The sequence below is a fragment of the Pituophis catenifer genome, unplaced genomic scaffold (assembly GCF_029215685.1).
Source record: "Pituophis catenifer annectens isolate HBS135680 unplaced genomic scaffold, rPitCat1.0.hap2 SCAF_15, whole genome shotgun sequence".
Lineage (NCBI taxonomy): Eukaryota > Metazoa > Chordata > Lepidosauria > Squamata > Colubridae > Pituophis > Pituophis catenifer.
The window spans coordinates 4,320,861-4,342,562 of NW_027256895.1; the positions used below are offsets into that span (position 1 = coordinate 4,320,861).

At 48.0% G+C, this 21,702-nt stretch overlaps 2 protein-coding genes across 2 annotated transcripts in view; one reads left to right on the forward strand and one right to left on the reverse strand.

Moving 5' to 3' along the window:
* Positions 1–923: 923 nt before the first annotated feature.
* THTPA (thiamine triphosphatase) lies at positions 924–5,206 on the reverse strand. Its single transcript, XM_070954410.1, has 3 exons — positions 5,111–5,206; positions 1,901–2,512; positions 924–1,202 (listed from the first exon to the last, which is right to left on the reverse strand). Exons 1-3 carry the CDS (start codon positions 5,166–5,168, stop codon positions 1,060–1,062), a joined length of 813 nt encoding a protein of 270 aa, XP_070810511.1. The 5' UTR covers positions 5,169–5,206; the 3' UTR covers positions 924–1,059.
* A 7,516-nt stretch (positions 5,207–12,722) lies between these two features.
* Positions 12,723–21,702, forward strand: part of ZFHX2 (zinc finger homeobox 2) — a 40,816-nt gene continuing 31,836 nt past the window's right edge. The window contains exon 1 of the mRNA XM_070954319.1: positions 12,723–12,838. The gene's annotated coding sequence lies outside the window, so the exon portion shown is untranslated. The remainder of the gene's footprint in view (positions 12,839–21,702) is intronic.

Genomic DNA, 21,702 nt, shown 5'->3' on the forward strand with positions numbered 1-21,702 from the left:
CACCACCTCTGGTCCAGAGAGGGAGGCCAGTGACTAATAATTGACCAAACCACACTGCTTCGTTTGGCTGGAGAACTCTTGCGAGTTGGAAGTCCCACAAATCTTAAAAAGTTGACAAGGTCGATTCGAAACAAATGTAACCAGAAGTCAAAATGGCCGCCCTAATTTAGATCATATCAAGCTCCGCCCCTTTTAATGGCTGTCGCAACTTTCGGCTGTCAACTCCCTGCCCTAACCAGGGTAAGGTAGCATGAAGGGCGAAGTCAGCTATGTGATATTCAGCCGGTTCGGATTGGTTCAGCCGGTTCGGATCGGTTTACCCGTACCGGTAACAGGAATCGCGGGAGGGGCTGCCCACTCGCCCCGGTTTTATGCCATCCTATTTAGGCACATTTTTGAGGCTCGGTGCATGTGCAGACATTTGCAAAACAGTAGGGAAAGTAAGTGAATAGCACCCCTGGCTAGATGATGTGTTCGGATTAAGAAACTGGGTTTTAGATGTTTCTTCTTTCATCTCTTAAATCTCCACCACGTTCCAAGCTGTTTTTAAGTCTGATCACGAACAGACCATTTTTTCTCCAGGTAATTTTACCCAATCCAAGTGATGACCAGCCAACCAGCCAAGCCCCTCCCTCTTTCAGCCATTGGCTCGCCCGCTGTGATGTCACGTCAGGCTCATGAAATACTGAAGCAAGTGTTTCTCAATCTCTCTTGCCCCTTGTAAGATGGCTGGACTTCAACTCCCAGAATTCCCCAGCCAGCAAAGCTTTTCCTCTTTCTCCTCACAAAGCTGGCTGGGGAATTCTGGGAGTTGAAGTCCAGCCATTTTTAAAGAGCCAGAGATTGAGAAACACAGTTGAAAGAAAGGTGAAAAGCTCACAACCACCAAATTTAAAAGAAAAAGAAACTATCTTTGCAATATCTTTGGAAGGAAAAGGAGAGTTTTATTGGAATTGCTCTTTTAATTTAAAGATCATTTTGATTTAATGTAAAGATAATTCTGGAATATCCTGTAATTTGGAGATGAAACTCTCTCACCCCATCCTGGTTCTTGCTCTGTCAGACTTTTCCATCCGGCCTCTCTGTTGCACTTATCACTTTCCGGACAATTCCAGCCTCCGTCAAGGCCTTGTAATGGGCGGGTCTGAATCTGTGCAAATACACCGACATCTTGCCAGGAATGGCGGTCTTTTCTTCCAAGCCTAGCAGAGGAAGGGGAAAAAAATTTTTTTTTCTTTCTATTGACAGCCTAGAACAGGGGTGTCAAACTCTGCGGGGTGCTTAAATCTGGCCTGCGGGCAGGCCTGGAAATATCAAAAGACCAGCCTGTGGTGCTTCTGCCAGCCAAAATGGGCCACAGGGGGCCACATGCAGCTCCCCGCGGCCCATTTAAGTCTACCCGGCCTCCTGCCGGCCAAAAACGGACCTCGCAGGACCTCCACTTGGCCCATTTTTGGCTGGCAGAGTGTTGAGGGAGGCCAAAGACGGGCCACGGGGGGCCTCCTTGAGGCCCATTTTTGGCCGGGAAAGTGCTACAGGCCATGGAGGCCGAAAATGAGGCTGTGCCCCATTTTCACCAGCAAAGTGCTGCAGGAGGCGACCATCCTGTTTCCCCCACCTCACCCCATCCCCGCTGGCCCGCAAAGAACTACAATGCTGATCCGGCCCTCAAAGAAATCCAGTTTGACACCCGTGGGCTAGAACAAAGATTTGAGCAAAATTCCAGGTTGTAATTAATGAATGAAGCTGATGCCATCTTAAATCTGAAACTTTCCCAAAGTCCTTTTCTCGAGCCGAGAAGGCGTTTAAGATGAAGATGTCCAATCATTTTTTTTAAAAAAATTGAATTTTATCACACGCTCGTACACAAACACACAAGACCGAAGAAGATCAGCCTTACCTAGCTGCCTGCAAAACTTCTGAATCTTCTCCAGAGCTTCAGGGACATCTTCTAACCGCCGGACCATGGCTTCCACCTCACCCACGGCATAGCCGAAATCCGCCTCGTCGAGATCCACGTGCAAATCCCCCGTGCGGTATTTGTGCCGCGTGGTCACAAAACTAGCAAACACCTCCAAGCCCAGTTCTTCCACTGCTTTGTTCACACAAGTCCAGTTCTGTCCAGGGACTCTGTCCAATAAACCACAAAGGCTGCTCATGATATTTTGGGGACATGTCACTTCTCGGTATTGGGTGGCCGCGTGAGATGATCTCTTGTCCCTCGGTGGTCGCAAAACTGGATCGGACAGATGGTTATCCGTCTTTGCCGCACACGGGGTCTCCTTGCTTCCCACCACCCCAACATCTGGGGGACATTTCAGCTCCCAACCCACCCCCTCGCGTTCCCGCAGCCAGTGATCCTCTCGCGTCAAGCACCAATTGGGGACGTCGTAGTAGCTGTCGCGAAAAGAGACGCGGCCTTCCAGGATCGCCCCCAGCTCGACTAACTTCTCGATGGTGCTAGGCCCAAAAAGAAACTTCTCTTCCACCTCGATGGCTCCGGAAATCTGTCCTGGGGCACAAACAAAAAAAGTATCCAAAATTGAAAAAGAATTCTAATGATTTTACTGCAACAAATTGGATTCTGCTCTTTGCGAATTGCTCAGCTAGTTTCACGCTTTCGGAGAAGCTGCTGATGAAAGGTATTTTAGAATCTTTATAAATTTATAAAAGTTTATGTATTTATATAAATATATATTTAGAATATTTACAGGGTTTTGAATGGCTCTCCCGAGCTCCATTTTCGCTGGCAGAGGGTTGCAGGAGGACGTCGCAGTCAAAAACAGAGCTCGTGAGGCCTGCGTGCGTCTCTCTCGAGCTCCATTTTTGCTGGCAGAGGGTTGCAGGAGGCCGTCGCAGCCAAAAACAGAGCTCGCAGGGCCGCGTGCGGCTCTCCTGAGCTCCATTTTCACTGGCAGAGGGTTGCAGGAGGACGTCGCAGCCAAAAACAGAGCTCGCGAGGGCCGCATGCGGCTCTCCCGAGCTCCGTTTTCGCTGGCAGAGGGTTGCAGGAGGACGTCGCAGCCAAAAACAGAGCTCGCGAGGCCCGCGTGTGGCTCTCCTGAGCTCCGTTTTCGCGGCAGAGGGTTGCAGGAGGACGTCGCAGACGAAAACAGAGCTCGGGAGCCTGTTTTCTCTGGCAGTGATTGGGCCCCCGATACGAGTAACGTCGTGCTGGCCCCACCCACCTTGGCCATATCCACCGTGCCCCCCCCCCCAGGTCAAACACAACCCCGATGCGGCCCTAGTTTGACACCCCGGCTTTCAGACTTCAGCTGCACCTCTCAGCAGAATCAAGAGTGGCATGTTTCTTAAGAGAAGATTGCTTGATTAACGAAAACCATCTTCCACTGCCTTAAGTCTTTTAAAAACAAAACTATTGCAGCGAGAGCAAAGCCTTGACTGGGAATTTTTTTTTTAAAAAAACACGGTTTCTAATCTCCCCCAAATAGTATTTCCTGTGTTTTTCTCCTCCTTCCTTCCTGTTTCAGGAACAGGTCATTTTTCATTTAATGACAGCTTTCCTTTCCTTTCTCGGCCTGAAGACGCTTCCTTCCATCCATTTTATGCTCAGGATCAAGGCTGGTGCGGAAGACCGCAGGTGGGTGAATAATAGTGTCCCCCCATCCCAGATCACGGTTAGTGGAGGATTTGAACCCAGGCCTGGCTTGTCTTGCCATGATTTCAGGAGAAAAATCACCCTTGAGCTGCATTTATGCCGGTAGTCCTCGCCTCACGACGACCACAATCGATCTCAAAACGTCTGGGCTAAGCAAGACAGTTATAAGGGAGTTTGGGCCCATTGTACGACCTTTCTTGCCACCGTTGTTAAGCGAATCACGGTGGTTGTTAAATTAGTAATGAGGTTGTTAAGTGAAGCGGGCTTCCCCCGTTGAATTTGCTCGTCAGGAGGTCGCAAAAGTTGATCACATGACTCCCGGGACACTGCAACCGTCGTAAATATGAGTCAGGGGCCAAGCCCTTGTCACTTCAAACAGTCACGAAATGAATGGTTGTTAAGTCCACCTGTACAAACTAATGAAGCACAAACCATGATTTGTAAGCTACTGTATATCACCTAATGCGAGTCAGGGGAAAAACTTAATTTTTCTGGCTTTCAGATCTGGGCTAGCAAATCCCCATGATCTTCAAAGCAAAGGGATTTCTCGCCTTCCCTGCTGCCATCTAGTGTTCGCCGGGATGTTTGCAACTGGCACCTTCGCGTGCATTGCACGCTCGGGGGTTCGTCGCGCGGCAATTTTGCACCCGGCACCTTCCTGTGCATTGCACATTTGTGGTTCACTGCAGTTTTGCACGTGGGACGTTCACATGCATTGCACGCTCGTGGTTCATTGCACACCAGTTTTGCACATGGGATGTTCGCATGCATTACACCTTCGTGGTTTTGCACCCGGGACCTTCGCGTGCATCGCAACTCTTGTGACTCACTACACTAGTTTTGCACCTGGGACCTTCGCACACATTGCACATTCGTGGTTTTGCCCCTGGGATCTTGGCATGGATTGCATGTTCGTGGTTCACAACAGTTTTGCACCCAGGACCAGCCCGTGCATTGCACACTCATGGCTCACCCCACGGCATTTTTGCAAATGGGACCTTCGCGTGCATTGCACACTCGCGGTTCGCCCCCACGCCAGTTTTACACTTGGCCCCTTCCCGTGCATTGCACACTCGTGGTTTCACCGCACGGCACTGGTGCACGTGGGACCTCCCCGGGCATTGCACGCCCGCGGTTCGTTGCCCTGCAGTTTTGCACCTGGCCCCTTCACCTGCATTGCACACTCGTGGTTCACCGCAAGGGCTTAGGTTTTTTTTTTTTTTTTTTTTTTTGCACCTGGCCCCCTTCGCGTGCAATTGCACCTTCATGGTTTCCTTGCACGGCACCCCTTCGCGTGCAATTGCACGATCGTGTTTCCTTGCACGGCTAAGCACGGGACAGGCTTAAAAAGGGCAGCTAAAAAGCCAGCGCAGCCTGGCCTTGGGAAAGGGGGGTGGGTGGTGGTTTAACTTAATCCGGATTAATTGCACACTTGCCCGTTGCTTCGACTCCACCCTGCCTCCCCCCACTTCCACGGAGCAAGCCACTAACCTTCCCCCGGCTGGAGATCCGGAGCTGCGGGCGCTTCGCATGCAGAGCTCCGTTCCATGTTTGCCAAAAAATAGGGCTTTAAACGAGGACTACAACTCCCAGCCTCCTTTGCAAGGGGTGGGGTGGGGGGAACCGCCGTCAGCTTTGCAAGCTTTTGCAAAGCGGAAACAAAGAAGGACGGAGTCTGTCCCCGTCCGGACGTTCAATCAGGGGGGGACCCATAAAGGGGGACAGGAAAAACCACTGCACAAAAGGCTGGCAGCCGCGCAAAGCCTCTCGGGAGTCGTAGTTTTTATTATTTCGCCCCCTCCCGCCACTCGCTTTTCCTTGCCTTTCTTTTTTTTTCTCATTTGGCGCGCCTGGGCTCGTTCTATTTTTTTTTTTTTTTAATTCCCTCTCCCCACGTGACCGTCTCGCTCTCTCGCTCCCCGTTGCCACGGAAACCGGAAAGCTGCAATTAAGAGCAGCGGGGGGTGGGGTGGGGGGGGTAGGAAGGAGGAGGGGGGGGTGCATTCCCAACCTGGGAGATATTTTTTGGGGAGGGGGGGTAGGAAAAAAAAAAGATCCAGGTTTAACTCCTTGCAAGCCAACATTCCCAGGTTCTATGCCTGGGGGGGGGAGGGGAAGGGGGGAGGAAGGATAGCAAGCCTTTTTCCCCATTCCCCCCTCCTTCTTCCCTGTATTTTTGGGGAGGGGGGGGTTAGAGGGTGGGGGGGAGGCATGCACAAGATGGACACCTCCTGGGAGCTTGCAAAAAATAATAATAATAAAACTAAATTAAAATCCTCTTAAATTTTTGCAAGAACTCCCTTTTCCTGGGGGGGTGAAAAACACCAAAAATAATATTTCAGTTTCTCGGCGAAGCTTTTCAGCTTTCTGCTCTCCTAATCGCTGGGTAGTCCTCGCGTTAATGGCTGCCCCAAAAAAATGTCTGTTTACGTGAGAATCGGTTTGACGTTCGCCTCGGTTTTACGATCCTTTCTGGCCTCGGTTGTTAAGGGAATAAGCAGTTGATAAGTTAGTAAACCGGTCGTTAAGTGAATCTGGCTTTCCCCCCCGCTCTCCCCGTTGACTTAGCTCGTCGGAAAGTTGCAAAAAGGGGATCCGGGGGACGTTTGCAACCATCGTAAACGTGAGACCGTTGTTGAGGGTCTGAATTTCGATCACGCGATTTCCGCTACATGTCCGAACCGGCTGAGTACCACCTCTGGTCGGAAGTGTGGAACATGGTCACAGGTCACTTTTAGCAGTGCCGTTGTAACGTCAAAACAGTCACTGAATGAACTCTTGTCAGTCAAGGATTACCTGTAGTAGACTACTGAACAGAAATTCTGCAACCGTCGTAAATGTGAACCAGTGGCCAAGCATCTGAGTTTTGATCACGTGGACATGGGGATGCTGGAAAGGTCGTAACTATGGAAAAAACGGCCCTCAGTCACTTTTTTCAGTGCCGTTGCAACACTGAATGGTCACTAAATGAACTGTTGTAAGTCGAGGACAAAATTTTGGAAGGATGAGGCCCATAGCCTGGACAGGAAACTCTGATCTTGCATCCATCCTGCGAGGTGGGGAGAGAATGGTCCCATTTTCTGGACTGCTAAGCCAAGGCAGAGAAAATAAAGTTGGTCCTCGACTTACGACCAAAATCGAGATCGGTGTTTCCGTCGCTAAGTGAAGCGGTTAAGGGAGTCGTATGCCACATCTGCTTCCCTGCCCAAGCCCTGGTAGTGATCCCCACCTTCCCAATGCGATTATAGATCGTCTATACAATCTATTTTTTGGGGGGGCACGGTTGTTAAGTGAATCACATGGTCGTTGAGCAAATCCGGCTTCTCCCACTGACTTTGTCAGAAGCTGGCTAGGAATATCACGAAAGGCAGTCGCGTGATCCCACACGTGGGTCGTAAGTGCAAGAACCGGTCGTAAATCACTTTTTTCCAGTGTTAACCTCATATGGTCACTAAGCGAACAATTGTAAGTAAAGGACTACCTGAGTTCTGGACGGCTGGCCATCCCAACTTCCGCTTTTGAGGAGAGGATCAAAGAGATCCCTTCCTGCACTGGCCTACCTGGTCAGGTTGTTGTTAAGACTTTCAGGGGTGATGATGACCTCGTCTGGGAAGACAAACTCACCCCCAAACACCATCATCCTCACCGTCGTCATGACCCCCACCAAGTATTAGCAATTAATTAATCAGTAATTATTACGGTCAGTCCTCAATTTACGACCACAATGTTGCTAAGCAAGATGGTTGTTAAGTGAGTTTTGCCCCATTTTACGACCTTTCTTGCCACCCTTCTTAAATGAATCTCTGCGGTGGTTCAGTGAGTCACACGGTTGTTAAGCGAATCAGGCTTCCCCATGGACTTTGCTTTTCAGAAGGTCGCAAAAGGGAATCGTGACCCCGGGACACTGCAACCGTCATAAACACGAGTCCTTTTGCCAAGGGTCTGAATTTTGATCTCGTGACAACGGGGACGCTGCAACGGTCGTAGGTGTGAAAAACGGCCATAAATCTCTCTTTTCCCCCTTGCCGTTGCAACTTGGAACGGTCGCTGAATAAACTGCAATGAATTAATTTATCTCTAAATAAACTGTTGCAGATTGAGTTCGATCCTAGGTAGAAGCAGATATCTCTCTCTCTGGGCACACTGAGAATATATCTGCTGAACAAAACTCCGCATTGGTGACAGGAAAGGCATCCGGCCATTAAAAAACACTCTGCTAGCTCCATTCAGTTGCCCAGACTCCACTCAACAAGGGATTATGGAGTTGTTGTTGATGATGATGATATTGAGGACTATCTGCAATTAATTAATTCATCCCTACACGAATTGTTGCAATTCGAGGACTATTTGCAATCAATCAATCTCTAAATAAACTCTCGAAAATTGAGGACTCCCTGCAATCCATTAATTCATCCCTAAATGAACTTGTTGCAAGTCGAAGATTATCTGCAATCAATCAATTCATGTCTAAATATATTGTTGTATCCTGAGGACTACCTAAAACTGATTAATCCATCCCTAAATGAACTGTTGTAAATTGAGTTCTATCTGCAATGAATTAATTTATCTCTAAATAAAGTGTTGTAAATGGAGGACTATGTGCCATCGATTAATTCGTCCCTAAACGAACTGTTGTAAATTGAGGACTACCTAAAACTGGTTAATTCATCCCTAAACGAACTATTGCAATTGGAGGACTATATGCAATTAATTAATTCATCCCTAAATGAACTGTTGCAATTCAAGGACTATCTGCAATGAATTAATTCATCCCTAAGCCAATTTGTTGAAAATTGAGGACTACCTCCAATCAATGAATTCATCCCTAAACCGTTGTAAGTTGAAGACTATCAGCAATCGATTAATTCATTCCTAAACAAACTGTTGTAATTCGAGGACTATCTGGAATCAATTAATCTTTAAATAAACTGTTGAAAATTGAGGACTCCTTCCAATCGATCAATTCATCTCTAAACGAATTGTTGCAATTCGAGGACTACCTAAAATCGATTAATTCATCCCTAAACTAAGTATTGCAATTTGAGGACTATCTGTGATGAATTAATTCATCTTTAAACAAATGGTTGTATATTCGGGATGATTTGCAATCAATTACTCTCGAAATAAACACTTGTAGATTGAGGACTTTCTGCAATTAATTCATCCCTAAGCCAATTTGTTGAAAATTAAAGACTACCTCTAATCAATGAATTCATCCCTAAACTGTTGCAAGTCGAGAATTATCTGCAATCAATTAATTCATCTCTAAATAAACAGTATATTGAGGGCTCCCTAAAATCGATTCATTCATCCCTAAACTGTTGCAATTCAAGGACTACCTTTAATTGATTTATCCCCAAATAAACTGTTGAAAATTGAGGACTCCTTGCAATCCACAAATTCATCTCTAAACGAAGTATTGAAATTTGAGGACGATCTGCAATCAATTAATTCATCCCCAAATAAAGGGTTGTATATTGAGGGCTCCCTAAAATCGATTCATTCACCCCTAAAAGGGTTGCAAATTTGAGGACTATCCCTTAAATAAAACTATCTATCTATCTATCTATCTATCTATCTATCTATCTATCTATCTATCTATCTATCTATCTATCTCTCGAGGGCTCCCTGCAATCGATTTACATCATTCACACCCCCTTAAAACGAAGGGTTGCAATTCGAGGACTGCCTCAAAGTCAAACGCTTGATTCAATCCATTCCCCTAACTGGAGGATGATGATGATGATGATGATGATAATGAAGATGATTGATGATTGATCAGGATGATGATTGATGATTGATCAGGATGATTGATGAGGAGGAGGATGAGGAGGATTGATGAGGATGAGAATGATTGACCAGGATGAGGATTGATGATTGATGATGATGATGAAGAGGAGGAGGAGGAGGAGGATTGATGAGGATGAGGATGATGATGATGAGGAGGATGATTGACCAGGATGAGGATTGATGATTGATGAGGATGATTGATGATGATGAGGAGGAGGATTGATGAGGATGATGATGAGGAGGAGGATTAATGAGAAGGAGGAGGATGAAGAATGAGGATGAGGAGGATGATTGAGGAGGATGAGGATGAGGATTGATCAGGAGGAGGATTGATTGATAAGGAGGATTGAGGAGGAGGAGGATGAAGATGAGGATGAGGAGGATGATTGATGAGGAGGAGGATTGATGAGGAGGAGGATTGATGAGGAGGAAGAGGATGAGGATTGATCAGGATGAGAATTGATTGATAAGGATGATTGATGAAGAGGAGGAGGAGCATGAAGATGAGGATTGATGAGGAGGAGGATTGATGATGAGGATAATTGATGAGGAGGATTGATGAGGATGAGGATTGCTGATGAGGATGATTGATGAGGATGAGGATTGATTGATAAGGATGATTGAGGAGGAGGAGGAGGAGGATTAATGAGGAGGATGAGGAGGAGGATTGATGAGGATGATTGATGACGAGGAGGAGGAGGAGGGTGATGAGAGGATTGGTGAGGGTGATGATGATTGATGATGATGATTGATTGATGACAATGAGGATGAGGATTGATGAGGATGATTGATGATGAGGATTGATGAGGATGATTGATGATGAGGATGAGGATTGATGATTGATGAGGATTGATCAGGATGAGGATTGATTGATAAGGAGGATTGAGGAGGAAGAGGAGGAGGAGGAGGATTAATGAGGATGAGGATTGATGATGAGGATGAGGATTGAGGAGGATGAAGATGAGGAGGATTGATGAGGATGAGGATTGATGAGGAGGAGGATGATTGATGAGGAGGAGGAGGATTGATGAGGAGGAGGAGGATAATTGATGAGGATTGATGAGGATGAGGATTGCTGATGAGGATGATTGATCAGGATGAGGATTGATTGATAAGGATGATTGAGGAGGAGGAGGAGGAGGATTAATGAGGAGGATGAAGATGAGGAGGATTGATGAGGATGATTGATGACGAGGAGGAGGAGGAGGATTGAGGAGGAGGAGGATTGAGGATGATGATGAGAGGATTGGTGAGGGTGATGATGATTGATGATGATTGATTGATGACAATGAGGATGAGGATTGATGAGGATGATTGATGATGAGGATTGATGAGGATGATTGATGATGAAGATTGATTGATGAGGATGAGGATTGATGAGGATGATTGAGGATGAGGAATGATGATTGATCAGGATTGATCAGGATGAGGATTGATTGATAAGGAGGATTGAGGAGGAGGAGGAGGATTAATGAGGATGAGGATGAGGATTGATGAGGATGATTGAGGATGAGGATGAGGATTGAGGAGGATGAGGAGGATGAGGAGGATTGATCAGGATGAGGATTGATTGATAAGGAGGATTGAGGAGGAGGAGGAGGAGGAGGAGGAGGATTAATGAGGATGAGGATGAGGATTGATGAGGATGATTGAGGATGAGGATTGAGGAGGATGAGGAGGATGAGGAGGATTGATCAGGATGAGGATTGATTGATAAGGAGGATTGAGGAGGAGGAGGAGGAGGATTAATGAGGATGAGGATGAGGATTGATGAGGATGATTGAGGATGAGGATTGAGGAGGATGAGGAGGATTGATCAGGATGAGGATTGATTGATAAGGAGGATTGAGGAGGAGGAGGAGGAGGAGGAGGATGAGGATGAGGATGAGGATTGATGAGGATGAGGATGAGGATTGATGAGGATGATTGAGGATGAGGATTGAGGAGGATGAGGAGGATGAGGAGGATTGATCAGGATGAGGATTGATTGATAAGGAGGATTGAGGAGGAGGAGGAGGAGGATTAATGAGGATGAGGATGAGGATTGATGAGGATGATTGAGGATGAGGATTGAGGAGGATGAGGAGGATTGATCAGGATGAGGATTGATTGATAAGGAGGATTGAGGAGGAGGAGGAGGAGGATTAATGAGGATGAGGATGAGGATTGATGAGGATGATTGAGGATGAGGATTGAGGAGGATGAGGAGGATTGATGAGGATGAGGATTGATTGATAAGGAGGATTGAGGAGGAGGAGGAGGAGGATTAATGAGGAGGAGGAGGAGGATTGATGAGGATGATTGAGGATGAGGATTGAGGAGGATGAGGAGGATTGATCAGGATGAGGATTGATTGATAAGGAGGATTGAGGAGGAGGAGGAGGAGGATGAGGATGAGGAGGAGGAGGAGGATTGATGAGGATGATTGAGGATGAGGATGAGGATTGAGGAGGATGAGGAGGATTGATCAGGATGAGGATTGATTGATAAGGAGGATTGAGGAGGAGGAGGAGGAGGATTAATGAGGAGGAGGAGGAGGATTGATGAGGATGATTGAGGATGAGGATGAGGATTGAGGAGGATGAGGAGGATTGATCAGGATGAGGATTGATTGATAAGGAGGATTGAGGAGGATGAGGAGGAGGATTGATGTGGAGGATTGATGATTGATGAGGATGATTGATAAGGATGAGGATGATTGATTGTTGAGGAGGAGAAGGAGGAGGATGGACTCTGGCCCGGAAACTCCTTGGACTGCATTTCCCAGCCTGCCTATTACACACACACACACAAAAATTGCACCTGCCGAGCACTTAGCTCCTCCTCGCCCGCCTCCGCTTTGGGTGTGCGCGCAAGCTGGAGCCCGCGGGGACGCGCGCGCGCGCCTCTCCCTCTGTCTGTGCGCGTGTGTGTGTGTGTGTGTGTGTGTGCCAGAAGAGGGAGGGGAGGGGAGGGAGGCGCGAGGGAGGGAGGGAAGGAGGGAGAGGAGAGAGAGAGAGAGAGAGAGAGAGAGAGAGGCGGAGGGCTGAATTGATTATTCCATTGTGTTGGAAGGCAGCCGCCAGGTCCGCGGAGCGAGGGAACGAGGCAGGCTGGGAGGCGGACGAGTGTAAATCAATGGGGAAGCCCCGGCGCGGCGAACCCCATCGATTTTTGCCTGCCTGAAGCCGAGGCGAGCCAAGGAAGCGGCGGCGGGGAGGAGGAGGAGGAAGGAAGGAAGGAAGGAAGGAGAGAAAGAAAGAAAGAAAAAAAAAGAAAAAGAGAAAAAAAAAAGAAAAAAGATAGAAAGAGAAAGAAAGAAAGAAAGAAAAAAAAAGAAGGGAGCCAAGCTTGCTCTGGCGCCCCCTCCTCCGCAAATCCCCACCGCCCACCCCGGCGGCCAGGAACGTCAGCGGCGCCTGCTGGTCCCCGCTCTCTTCCCGCGGAGGTGTAAGTGGCATCGATTTCCTATCCTTTCCAGCCCTGGCAGCCGAGCCCAGCCAGCCAGCCAGCTAGTTGGAGCGCAAGAGAAGGAGGAGGAGGAGGAGGAGGAGGAGGAGGGATAGAGGGAAGGAGGAGGAGAGGAGGAGGAGGAGGAGAGCGGGATGGGCAGAGCGAAAGCAGCCAGGGAGAAGGAGGAGGGGAGCAGGCAGTGTGCCCACCAAATGCCAACCTTTGCCAGCCAGCCAGCCAGCCCCTGGCAAAGTGGAAGGGAGAAAAAAAGGAAGGGGGAAGGGAAAAAAAAGAAAAAGGCAAAGAAGGAAGGAAGGAAGGAAGAAGGAGGGGAGGAATGGGGAAGGCAGGTGGAGAAAGGGGATAAAGAAATGAATGCGGGAGGGGGGGGGAGGGAAAAAAAAGGGAGAGAGAGAGAGTGGGGGAGGCGAGGATGGATGGTTGGAAGGAAGGAAGGAAGGAGGAGGGAGGAAGAAAGGCAGGAGACAGGCAGGCAGGAAGAAGAGGCGGGGAAGGGAAGGGAGACGAGGAAGAAGGGAGGACGGGAGGAGAGAGAGAAGGGGAAGGGAAGGGAAGGGAAGGGAAGAAAAAAGGGGGAAGGAGGGAGGGAAGGAAGGAAGGGAGAAAGAGGGAGAGAAAGAGAAGAGGGGAAGGAAGGGAGGGAAAAAAGCGGGAGAAGGAGGGAGGAGAAGGAAAGGAGGGAGGGAAGGAAGGAAAAAAGGGAGAGAAAGGGAGAGAAACAGAAGAATGAAAGGAGGGAAGGAAGGAAGGAAGGAAGGGAAGGAAGGAAGGAAGGGAGCTGTGAGCTGCTGCTGTTGTGGGCGCGAATTCCTGCCGCGGAGAGACCCTAGCGGGAGGGGGGGACCCGGGTGGGCAGCGCCGGGGGGGGGGGAAGAAGGCTTGACGGAGGGCGACCCTAACTACCCCGAGAGAGCGGCAGAGAGGGGAACGAGGGTCGCGGATGTGACAGTGACAGCCCAGGTTGTGGGGTAGAGTGCCCCGAGGCTGGAGGAGCGATGAAGAGGGGGGGGGGGGTGTTTCCCAAAATTAGGGTCTCCCTCTGTGTTAAGACTACGGGGTACGGAGTGGAAGCCCTCCACCATTTATCTGGGAAAGGTGGCAAGACCCCCGCCCCACATCCAGGAACAGGTGGGGGGTGGGCCGCTCCCCTGCCCCCTTTTAGAAGTGGCCTTGGCTTAAACCCCCCCTCCATTTCCAATTCCAGCCCCCCCCTTCTCCCAGCTCTTCATGCCCCCCCCCCCTGCAAAGAACCCCCGGCTCAGCATCGCTGATCCCGTTCCTGGCACCGGTTGACACCTACCGACCCCAAATTTATGTCTGGCCTTGTCTTCCTCGTCCTCTTACCAGCCTCTCTGGTGGTGGGTGGTGGGGGGGACGATCTGGGCCCATCAGGTGTCCCCGAATCTCCATTCCCCCAATCCGGTGCTTCCTTCATCCTCCTCCTCTCTGACAGCAGACGAGACAGGATGATGGAAGGACTGAGAAAGACCCCTTTGGCGGAGGTGTGGACGGCAGGAGAGGCTTCCGGGGGGTTGTGGTGGTGATGGAGGCAGCTCATATTTTCCTCTCCGCGACAGCCTGCCGACACCGGGGCTCCCTTAGCAACTCGTTTCATTGATTTTACAATCTTTCTTCCCTCTTTTTCCTCCCTCCCTTCCTTTCCTCTTTTCCGCTCCCCTTTTCTGACCTCGGTTTCCTCCTCCCATGCTGAGTTCACCTGGCGAACTGTCAATGGGGGGGGGGGGAGAATGGCAAAAGGGGGAAACCCCAGCAAAAGTGAGCCGGCAGGTTTCGTGTGTTTGGCTTGGCAGCTTTCGAACTCGGCATCCTGACCTCTCCAGAGGGAAGCGAGGTTGGATACCTTTGGCTCTCTCTCTCTTGTCTCTTTTGTTTTTGACGGACTTTGGAGACTGACCGGGTCAGTGGGTCAGCTTAAATCTGGGCGGTTGGCCAGATTTCTCCTTCAAAATAGCCCCGGAAACAAGAGTGGAGGAATTGGCACTCTGCACATGCTCGGGGAGACGGTTGACTTTGCTGTTCTTATTTTCTGATATTTACACTGGGCGACGTATCGGCGTTTTTAAGGCCCGTTGTATGGAACAAGCTGCATTTCCTGCGAAAGTCTTTTGAGAGGGGGGAAAAAAAAGGGGGGGAAACTGAGTCAGAGAGCCTCCAGCGAGAGGCTTTTCCTGGATTTTTGAGATCTGGCGAGGGGGATCAGGAAAGGGCCCGAAAATCTGTAACCTGGGGGGGTTAGTTAGGGCTAAAAAAAAAAATGCTGAAAAAATGTGCATTTTTCCCAAAGCAAACTTTGCAAAAGGCGAGAACAATAACAACCACCCAAAAATAATAATAATAATTAAAAAAAATCTGTGTGAGATTTGCCAGATTCCTGCCGGGTTAGGAAATCTCATTTCCGCGGATTCCTCCAAATTTTTGCAAGGGAAGGGGGAAAAAAACAAAACAAAACAAAACAAAAAAAAATCAGTTTTTGAGCATTGCAGATTTCCTGAATTAATTGGTTCAAATGAAGTGACCGAAATAAATTTCTCCCGTTGGGTTGGTTAAACAGCTCTCTGGCCGACTGGATCCCCTCGGCACGAGAAAACCTCGATCCTTTTGTCTTCGATCAGCCGGGCCTTCGCTTTGGCACGTCGTCTGTTGTCTTCCCCTGGCCGGTTAAAGGTGCCGAAGGATCCTTTTCCCCCCCCTCCTGATTCTTAAAAAAACAAAACGAAAAAAACAAGGCCTGGTTGAAAAAAATTATCTTTAAAATCGGCTTTATTTTCGAACTGGGCCGTTTCGTAGAACGGAAAGGTAGGCTGAGGTCAGGTGAGGGGGGGGTTGGAGTACCACATGCCATTATAGCAGCCATACAAAGCGATCTCGAGACAATGCGCCTTTTGCACAAAGGGTGGCCGTGTCACACAATTATGGGAAATAATCGCAATTTCCTTCGAAAGGCTGGAAGAGGGAGACATTTTCAGGCGAGGGCGAAGGGTTCGAAGCGAGGCCCGGTTTGCAAAATTTCTCGTCCGATTTGTCCTTTTTTTGAGGGGGGGACGGACGGTCTTGGCGTTACGAGCATCCTAGGCCGAACGTTCTGTTGTTTCCTCTGAGGGGATTGCTCGGTTAATATTTTGATTTTTCTCACCTTCGCCAAACAAAATCAGCCCGCGAATCCGAAACTTGCCCTTCCTCTCGTTCGTACGGACAAGTTCACACACCTACGAACGAAATACATGATCCAACCGGATTCTTCAACCGTCCTGAGCTGTCACACAGCCTCGACGAATGCCAATTATTTAATGGCGGGGGATGAGAGGTGTAGCTTCCCCCTCTCTCCCAAAGTCACCAAATTCGTAAAAAAAAAAAGAGCTTGAAACGCATTGTGCGATACCGATAGGAGAGAATTTGGGGTAGCTCGGGGTTGAACCGCGGGGCGCTCGGTCGTCTCTGAGCTTTGGGGGGGTTGTCTCGCGAGACGTTTCAGGGCCCAGCTAGGTAACATCAGCAGTGCTGGAAGGGAGTGAGGTTTGGGAGGAAGGGGAGGATGAGGATGAGAAGTACTGTAGGTTCTTAACGCGCTCTGAGGTTGGTGGGTTTTCTCATGACCCAACTAGGTAACAAAATCAGTGCTAGTAAGGGAGTGGGGTTAATGGAGAGGAGGGGGAGGAGGAGGAGAAGGAGGAGGAGGAAGAGGAGAAGGAGGAAGACTGTGGGGTCCTTGGGACTCTCGGAGCTTGTTGGTTTTCTCGCAAGACGTTTCATGACCCAACTAGGTAACAAAATCAGTGCTAGTAAGGGAGTGGGGTTAATGGAGAGGAGGAGGAGGAGGAGAAAGGAGAAGAGAAGGAGGAAGACTGTGGGGTCCTTGGGACTCTCTGAGCTTGGTGGTTTTCTCGCAGGACGTTTCATGACCCAACTAACTAACTACATCAGTGGGGGAGTGGGGTTTACGGAGAGGAAGAGGAGGAGGAAAAGGAACCATGTGGGGTCCTTGGTGCTCTCTGAGCTTGGCGGTTTTCTCACAGACGTTTCATCAGCAAACTAGGTAACATCATCAGTGCTAGAAGGGAATGAGGTTTATGGAGAGGAGGAGAAGGACGATGACTGTGGGGCCTTGGTGCTCTCTGAATCCGGTGGTTTTCTCGCCGACGTTTCATGACCCAGCTAGGTTACCTATTCAGTGTTAGAAGGGAGTGGGGTTTGCAGAGTGGAGGAGAAGGGGAGGAAGAGAAGGCGAGAGGAGGATGAGGGTTGTGGGGCCCTTGGTGCTCTCTGAGCCGGGCGGTGCCATGAACTGAGAATGTTACCTAGTATGGTCATGAAACGTCGGCGAGAAAAGCACCAAGCTCACAGAGCCGCAAGAATCCCTCAGCTAGTACAGCAGTGGTGTGATTCAGCCAGTTCACACCTATTCGGGAGAACCGGTTGTTAATTTTCTAAGCAGTTCAGAGAACCAGTTGTTGGAAGAAACCTTATTTTGTTTTTTTCCACTTTACAGGGCTAATCCTGTAAGGAAGGCAGTAAGGAAACATTCTGGTGGTGTTTCTAGCCTAATCTTTATTGCCCTGTTTACAGAAACTGCCTCTCTGGTTAACCCTTATTACATTGTAACAGTAAGGTGAAGCGCTCATCGACGTGATTGATGTTGAGTTGGCCACACCACAGGGTCACATGACCACCGAGCCACACCCACCCAGCTGGTCATTAGGGCAGAGAACCGGTGGTTAAATTATTTGAATCCCACCACCGGCCTTAACGTATGACATCTGCTAACTCACAATCCCCAAGTGATGCATTCAGGAGAGGCGCTAAACTGAACCTCCACTCGCCGAGGCAGTCTACCGCCAAACACCAGATTACACGGCCAAAGCATCTCCAGAAAGGCGTCGCTACTCCGCTACAATAATTTAGACCGTCAAATTATTTGGCTTCCCACTGGATTAAGGAGGAGGGATCGGTAGCCACCCCAGATGTTGATGGAAGGAGATCTGTAGCTTTCCAGATGTTGATGGTTTTAACAGAAAAGGGAGAACTAAAACAAAAACGAGAGTTGGAAAAGAAAAGGTTTGAGACAGATCGGTTTACACGATTGCAAATACAGTCAAGATACGACAAAGATTTTAAACAGTATGGTTTTAATATGGGTAAATCAGAATTGGATGAGATACTGATGGGAACAGATGCAAAAACGATTTAAGAAATTATAGAATTATCTGCTGCAAATTAGTTGAGAAGATGAAGAAATCTCATTTTTAATAGTCAACTTCCCGTCAATTCCGGTTCGATCCAACTGCAGAATATTCGAATATAAATTTTTATTTATTTATTTATTTTTTTGCACGCCTCTTCCGAGGAATTGTATTCAAATGTTGTGTTCTTTGGAGCGACGGAACACCTATGAATATTTGTGCGTGGGTCACAGGTTTCATGTGTGCGAAACCTGTCCATCACATAAAATTAGGGGGCGGGGGGGCCATCATAACACCGAATCACAAATTTGCAAAGAACTTAGGCTCCGTTACGGTAGTTCCTACTTTTAAGAATTGCACAATAAACCCCCCCCAAAAAAAGGTATTAAAAACTGCACAACAAACACACAAAGCCGCAAGGAAATATGGTTAAGCCCCTGCAGAAAAGCTAGAAAAAAATAACTTAAAAAAATAACTTAAAAAAGAGGTCTACAGGTAGTTCTCGACTTACAACCGTTCATTTAGTGACGGTGCAAAGTTACGATGGCCCGGAGGAAAAAGGGACTGACAACTGTTTTTCACCCTTACGACCATTGCGGCATCTCCCGTGGTCACGTGATCCAAATTCAAGACGCTTGGCGACTGACTCGTACTTACGACCGTCGCAGCGTCCTGCGATGCCCTCTTGCGACCTTCTGACGAGCAAAGTCGATAGAGGAAGCCGGATTCACTTGGCAATCCGGTCGCTAACTGAATGGCTGCAGGGATTCACTTTGCAACGGTGGCAAGAGAGGTCGTAAAACAGGGCAAAGCTCACTTAACAGCCGTCTCGCTTAGCCACAGAAATGTGGGGCCCAATGGCGGTCGTACGTTGAGGACTTTCGTAAACCTCAGGAGGAAGCAGCGTGCAAGTAAAGAATAAAGCATTAAAAAAAAAAGGGGAAGTTGTGATGGTAGAAAAGTCATAACCCAGGCAGTCCTCGACTTATAACCATATGTTTAGTGATCGACCAAAGTTACGGCACCAAAAAAAGGGTTTTACCACTGGTCCTCACACTTACGACGTTCGCAGCATCTTGGGGGGCGGGTCATGGGATCGTCATTCCTGACCTTCCCAGCTGGCTTCCGACATGCAGAGTCAACGGAGGAAGCGGGATTCTCTTAACAACTGCCTGATTCTCTTAACGACGGCAGAGAGTCGCTTAACTGTGGTTAAAGAAAGGGCGTATCAAATCAGACGTGACTCACTTAACAACCGACTTGTTTAACAATGGGAATTCTGATCCTAATTATGGTCATAAGTCGAGGACTACATACAGACATGTGTGTGTGTATGTGTGTGTATATATGTGTATGTGTGTGTATGTATGTATGTATGTTGTATGTTGTATGTATGTATCAGGTGGGATTCACATACTCTAGCAACTGGTTCGCCAAGCACCGCAGAAATGCGGTGTCACAAAACATGGCAATTTGCATGCGCGCGTCCGCACATGCGTACAATGTCAAACAACACAGCAATTCGCTCGCTCACGTGTGCCATCCGCTTACGCGTGCTGCGTCAAAAACACAGCAATATAGGACGGGATTGCGCTCGGATGGGTGGGTGGGCCCAACCCGCAGTTTAGCATTACCGGTTCGCCCAAACCGTTCCGAACCGGCTGAATTCCACCTCTGTATGTATGTATGTATGTACATAAAAATAAAATTAATGTACAGTATTAAAAAACCTGAATTTCAAGCAAAAGAGCCGAGCACATACGTGTTTAAGTAGCGTGTTTAAAGGACATGCATAATTCTGGGCCAAAAAGAACACCTGTGCATTTCTTGTGTGCCGTTATCAGACAGTCCTCGACTTACGACCACAACTGAGCCCAACGTTTCTGTTGCTAAGTGAGACCATTTGTGACATGAGCTTTTCCCCTACTTCGCCCCCTTTCTTGCCAGAGTTGTTAAAGTGACTCAAGATAGCGACTGGGTTGTTAAGCGAATCTGGCTTCCCCGTTGACTTGGCTCGTCACAAAAGCGGTTCCCTGCCACCGTCGTAAGTATGAATCAGTTGCAAAAGCATCCAAATTTCGATCACGTGCGTCGACGGTCGTAAGTGTGAAAAACGGTCTTAAGTTCCGTGCCCTTGTAACTTTGAATGGTCGCTATACGAACTGTTGTTACGCCGAGGACGAACTGCATTGTGTACACAACGCAATAATGGTGCCGAGTCTGGATTTGCTGTATTTGAACAGTGTGTGTAGCAGTTGTTGTGACGCACAACAATTCTAGATACACTAAAGTTGTAACTTTCCTCCTTCGTTGTGGGCGGTCAAGAAACTTTTGCTGATATTCTCCTTTTTTAAAAAAATACCCTGCAAATAGTTCGACACCCATAAAGGCAGGAATGCCACATAGTTTACATTCCGCGTATGGAACCTTAAGTTGCTAGTCCTCATGGAGGCAAAATCACATTTTTTTCCCCTGTAGGCCTTGCAAAATTCAGAAGTTAGAAAGTTGAAGTGGTTTTTTTTTTTAAAAAGAACTCTATATGGAAAAAAAAAAAACAATCAAAGATTTTGGAGCGATGCGTGGCCAAACACATAAATTTGCATTTTGACAGCGACTGGAATAAAAGCGTCTTTTTAATGTTGATTTTATTTGACACGTTTGACAAGGGATTTAAAAGGAATTTTTGGCCCTTTCTTGGAGATTTGGATTTAAAAAAAAAAAAAAAAGATTAAAAAAAGCAACATATTACCTATCGATCAAGTTTGAACCTGGCTGGAAAGAATTGCATTTGCTAATCAGCTAGGAGCGCTGAATTTTCCCAGAATTCCCAAGCACCGCAGCAAAGAATTCTGGGAAATATTTTTCCTCCGTCTCTCCCGAGGAAGAATCCCATCTTAAAATCAGTGATTCTCAAAAAATGAAGAATAAGAATAAACTGTGGCCCTTTTACAACCTGTGGACTTCAACTCCCATAATTCCTGAGCCAACTTGGCTGTCTCAGGAATTCTGGGAGTTGAAGTCCACAGGTCATAAAGGCGCCATATTTGCCCACCCGTAGCGTAGCTTTTAGTGAGAATTCTGGGATTCGGCCTACACATTTCTGGCTGAGGAATTCTGGGAGTTGAAGTCTAGGCGTCTTAAAGCTACCAAAACTGATTTATTAAGAACTGTACCCTACAGCAGGAGTGGGCAAATATGGCCCCTTTATAACCTGTGGACTTCAACTCCCAGAATTCCTGAGCCAGCTTGGCTGTCTCAGGAATTATGGGAGTTGAAGTCCACAGGTCATAAAGGAGCCATGTTTGCCCACCCCTGGAATAGAATAACAGAGTTGGAAGGGACCTTGGAGGTCTTCTAGTCCAACCCCCTGCTTAGGCAGGAAACCCTACCCCACTTCAGACAAATAGGTTATCCAACATCAAGAGAATTCATCCAAGAGAATTAATTTAGCCTAATGTGTGTGTTTTAGATATTTAGATTTTCCCAGAATTCCCTCACAGGCCTAGCTTTTAGTGAGAATTCTGGGATTCGGCCTACACATTGCTGACTGAGGAATTCTGGGAGTTGAAGTCCAGGCGTCTTAAAGCTACCAAAACTGGTTTATTAGGAACTGTACCCTACAGCAGGGGTGAGCAAATATGG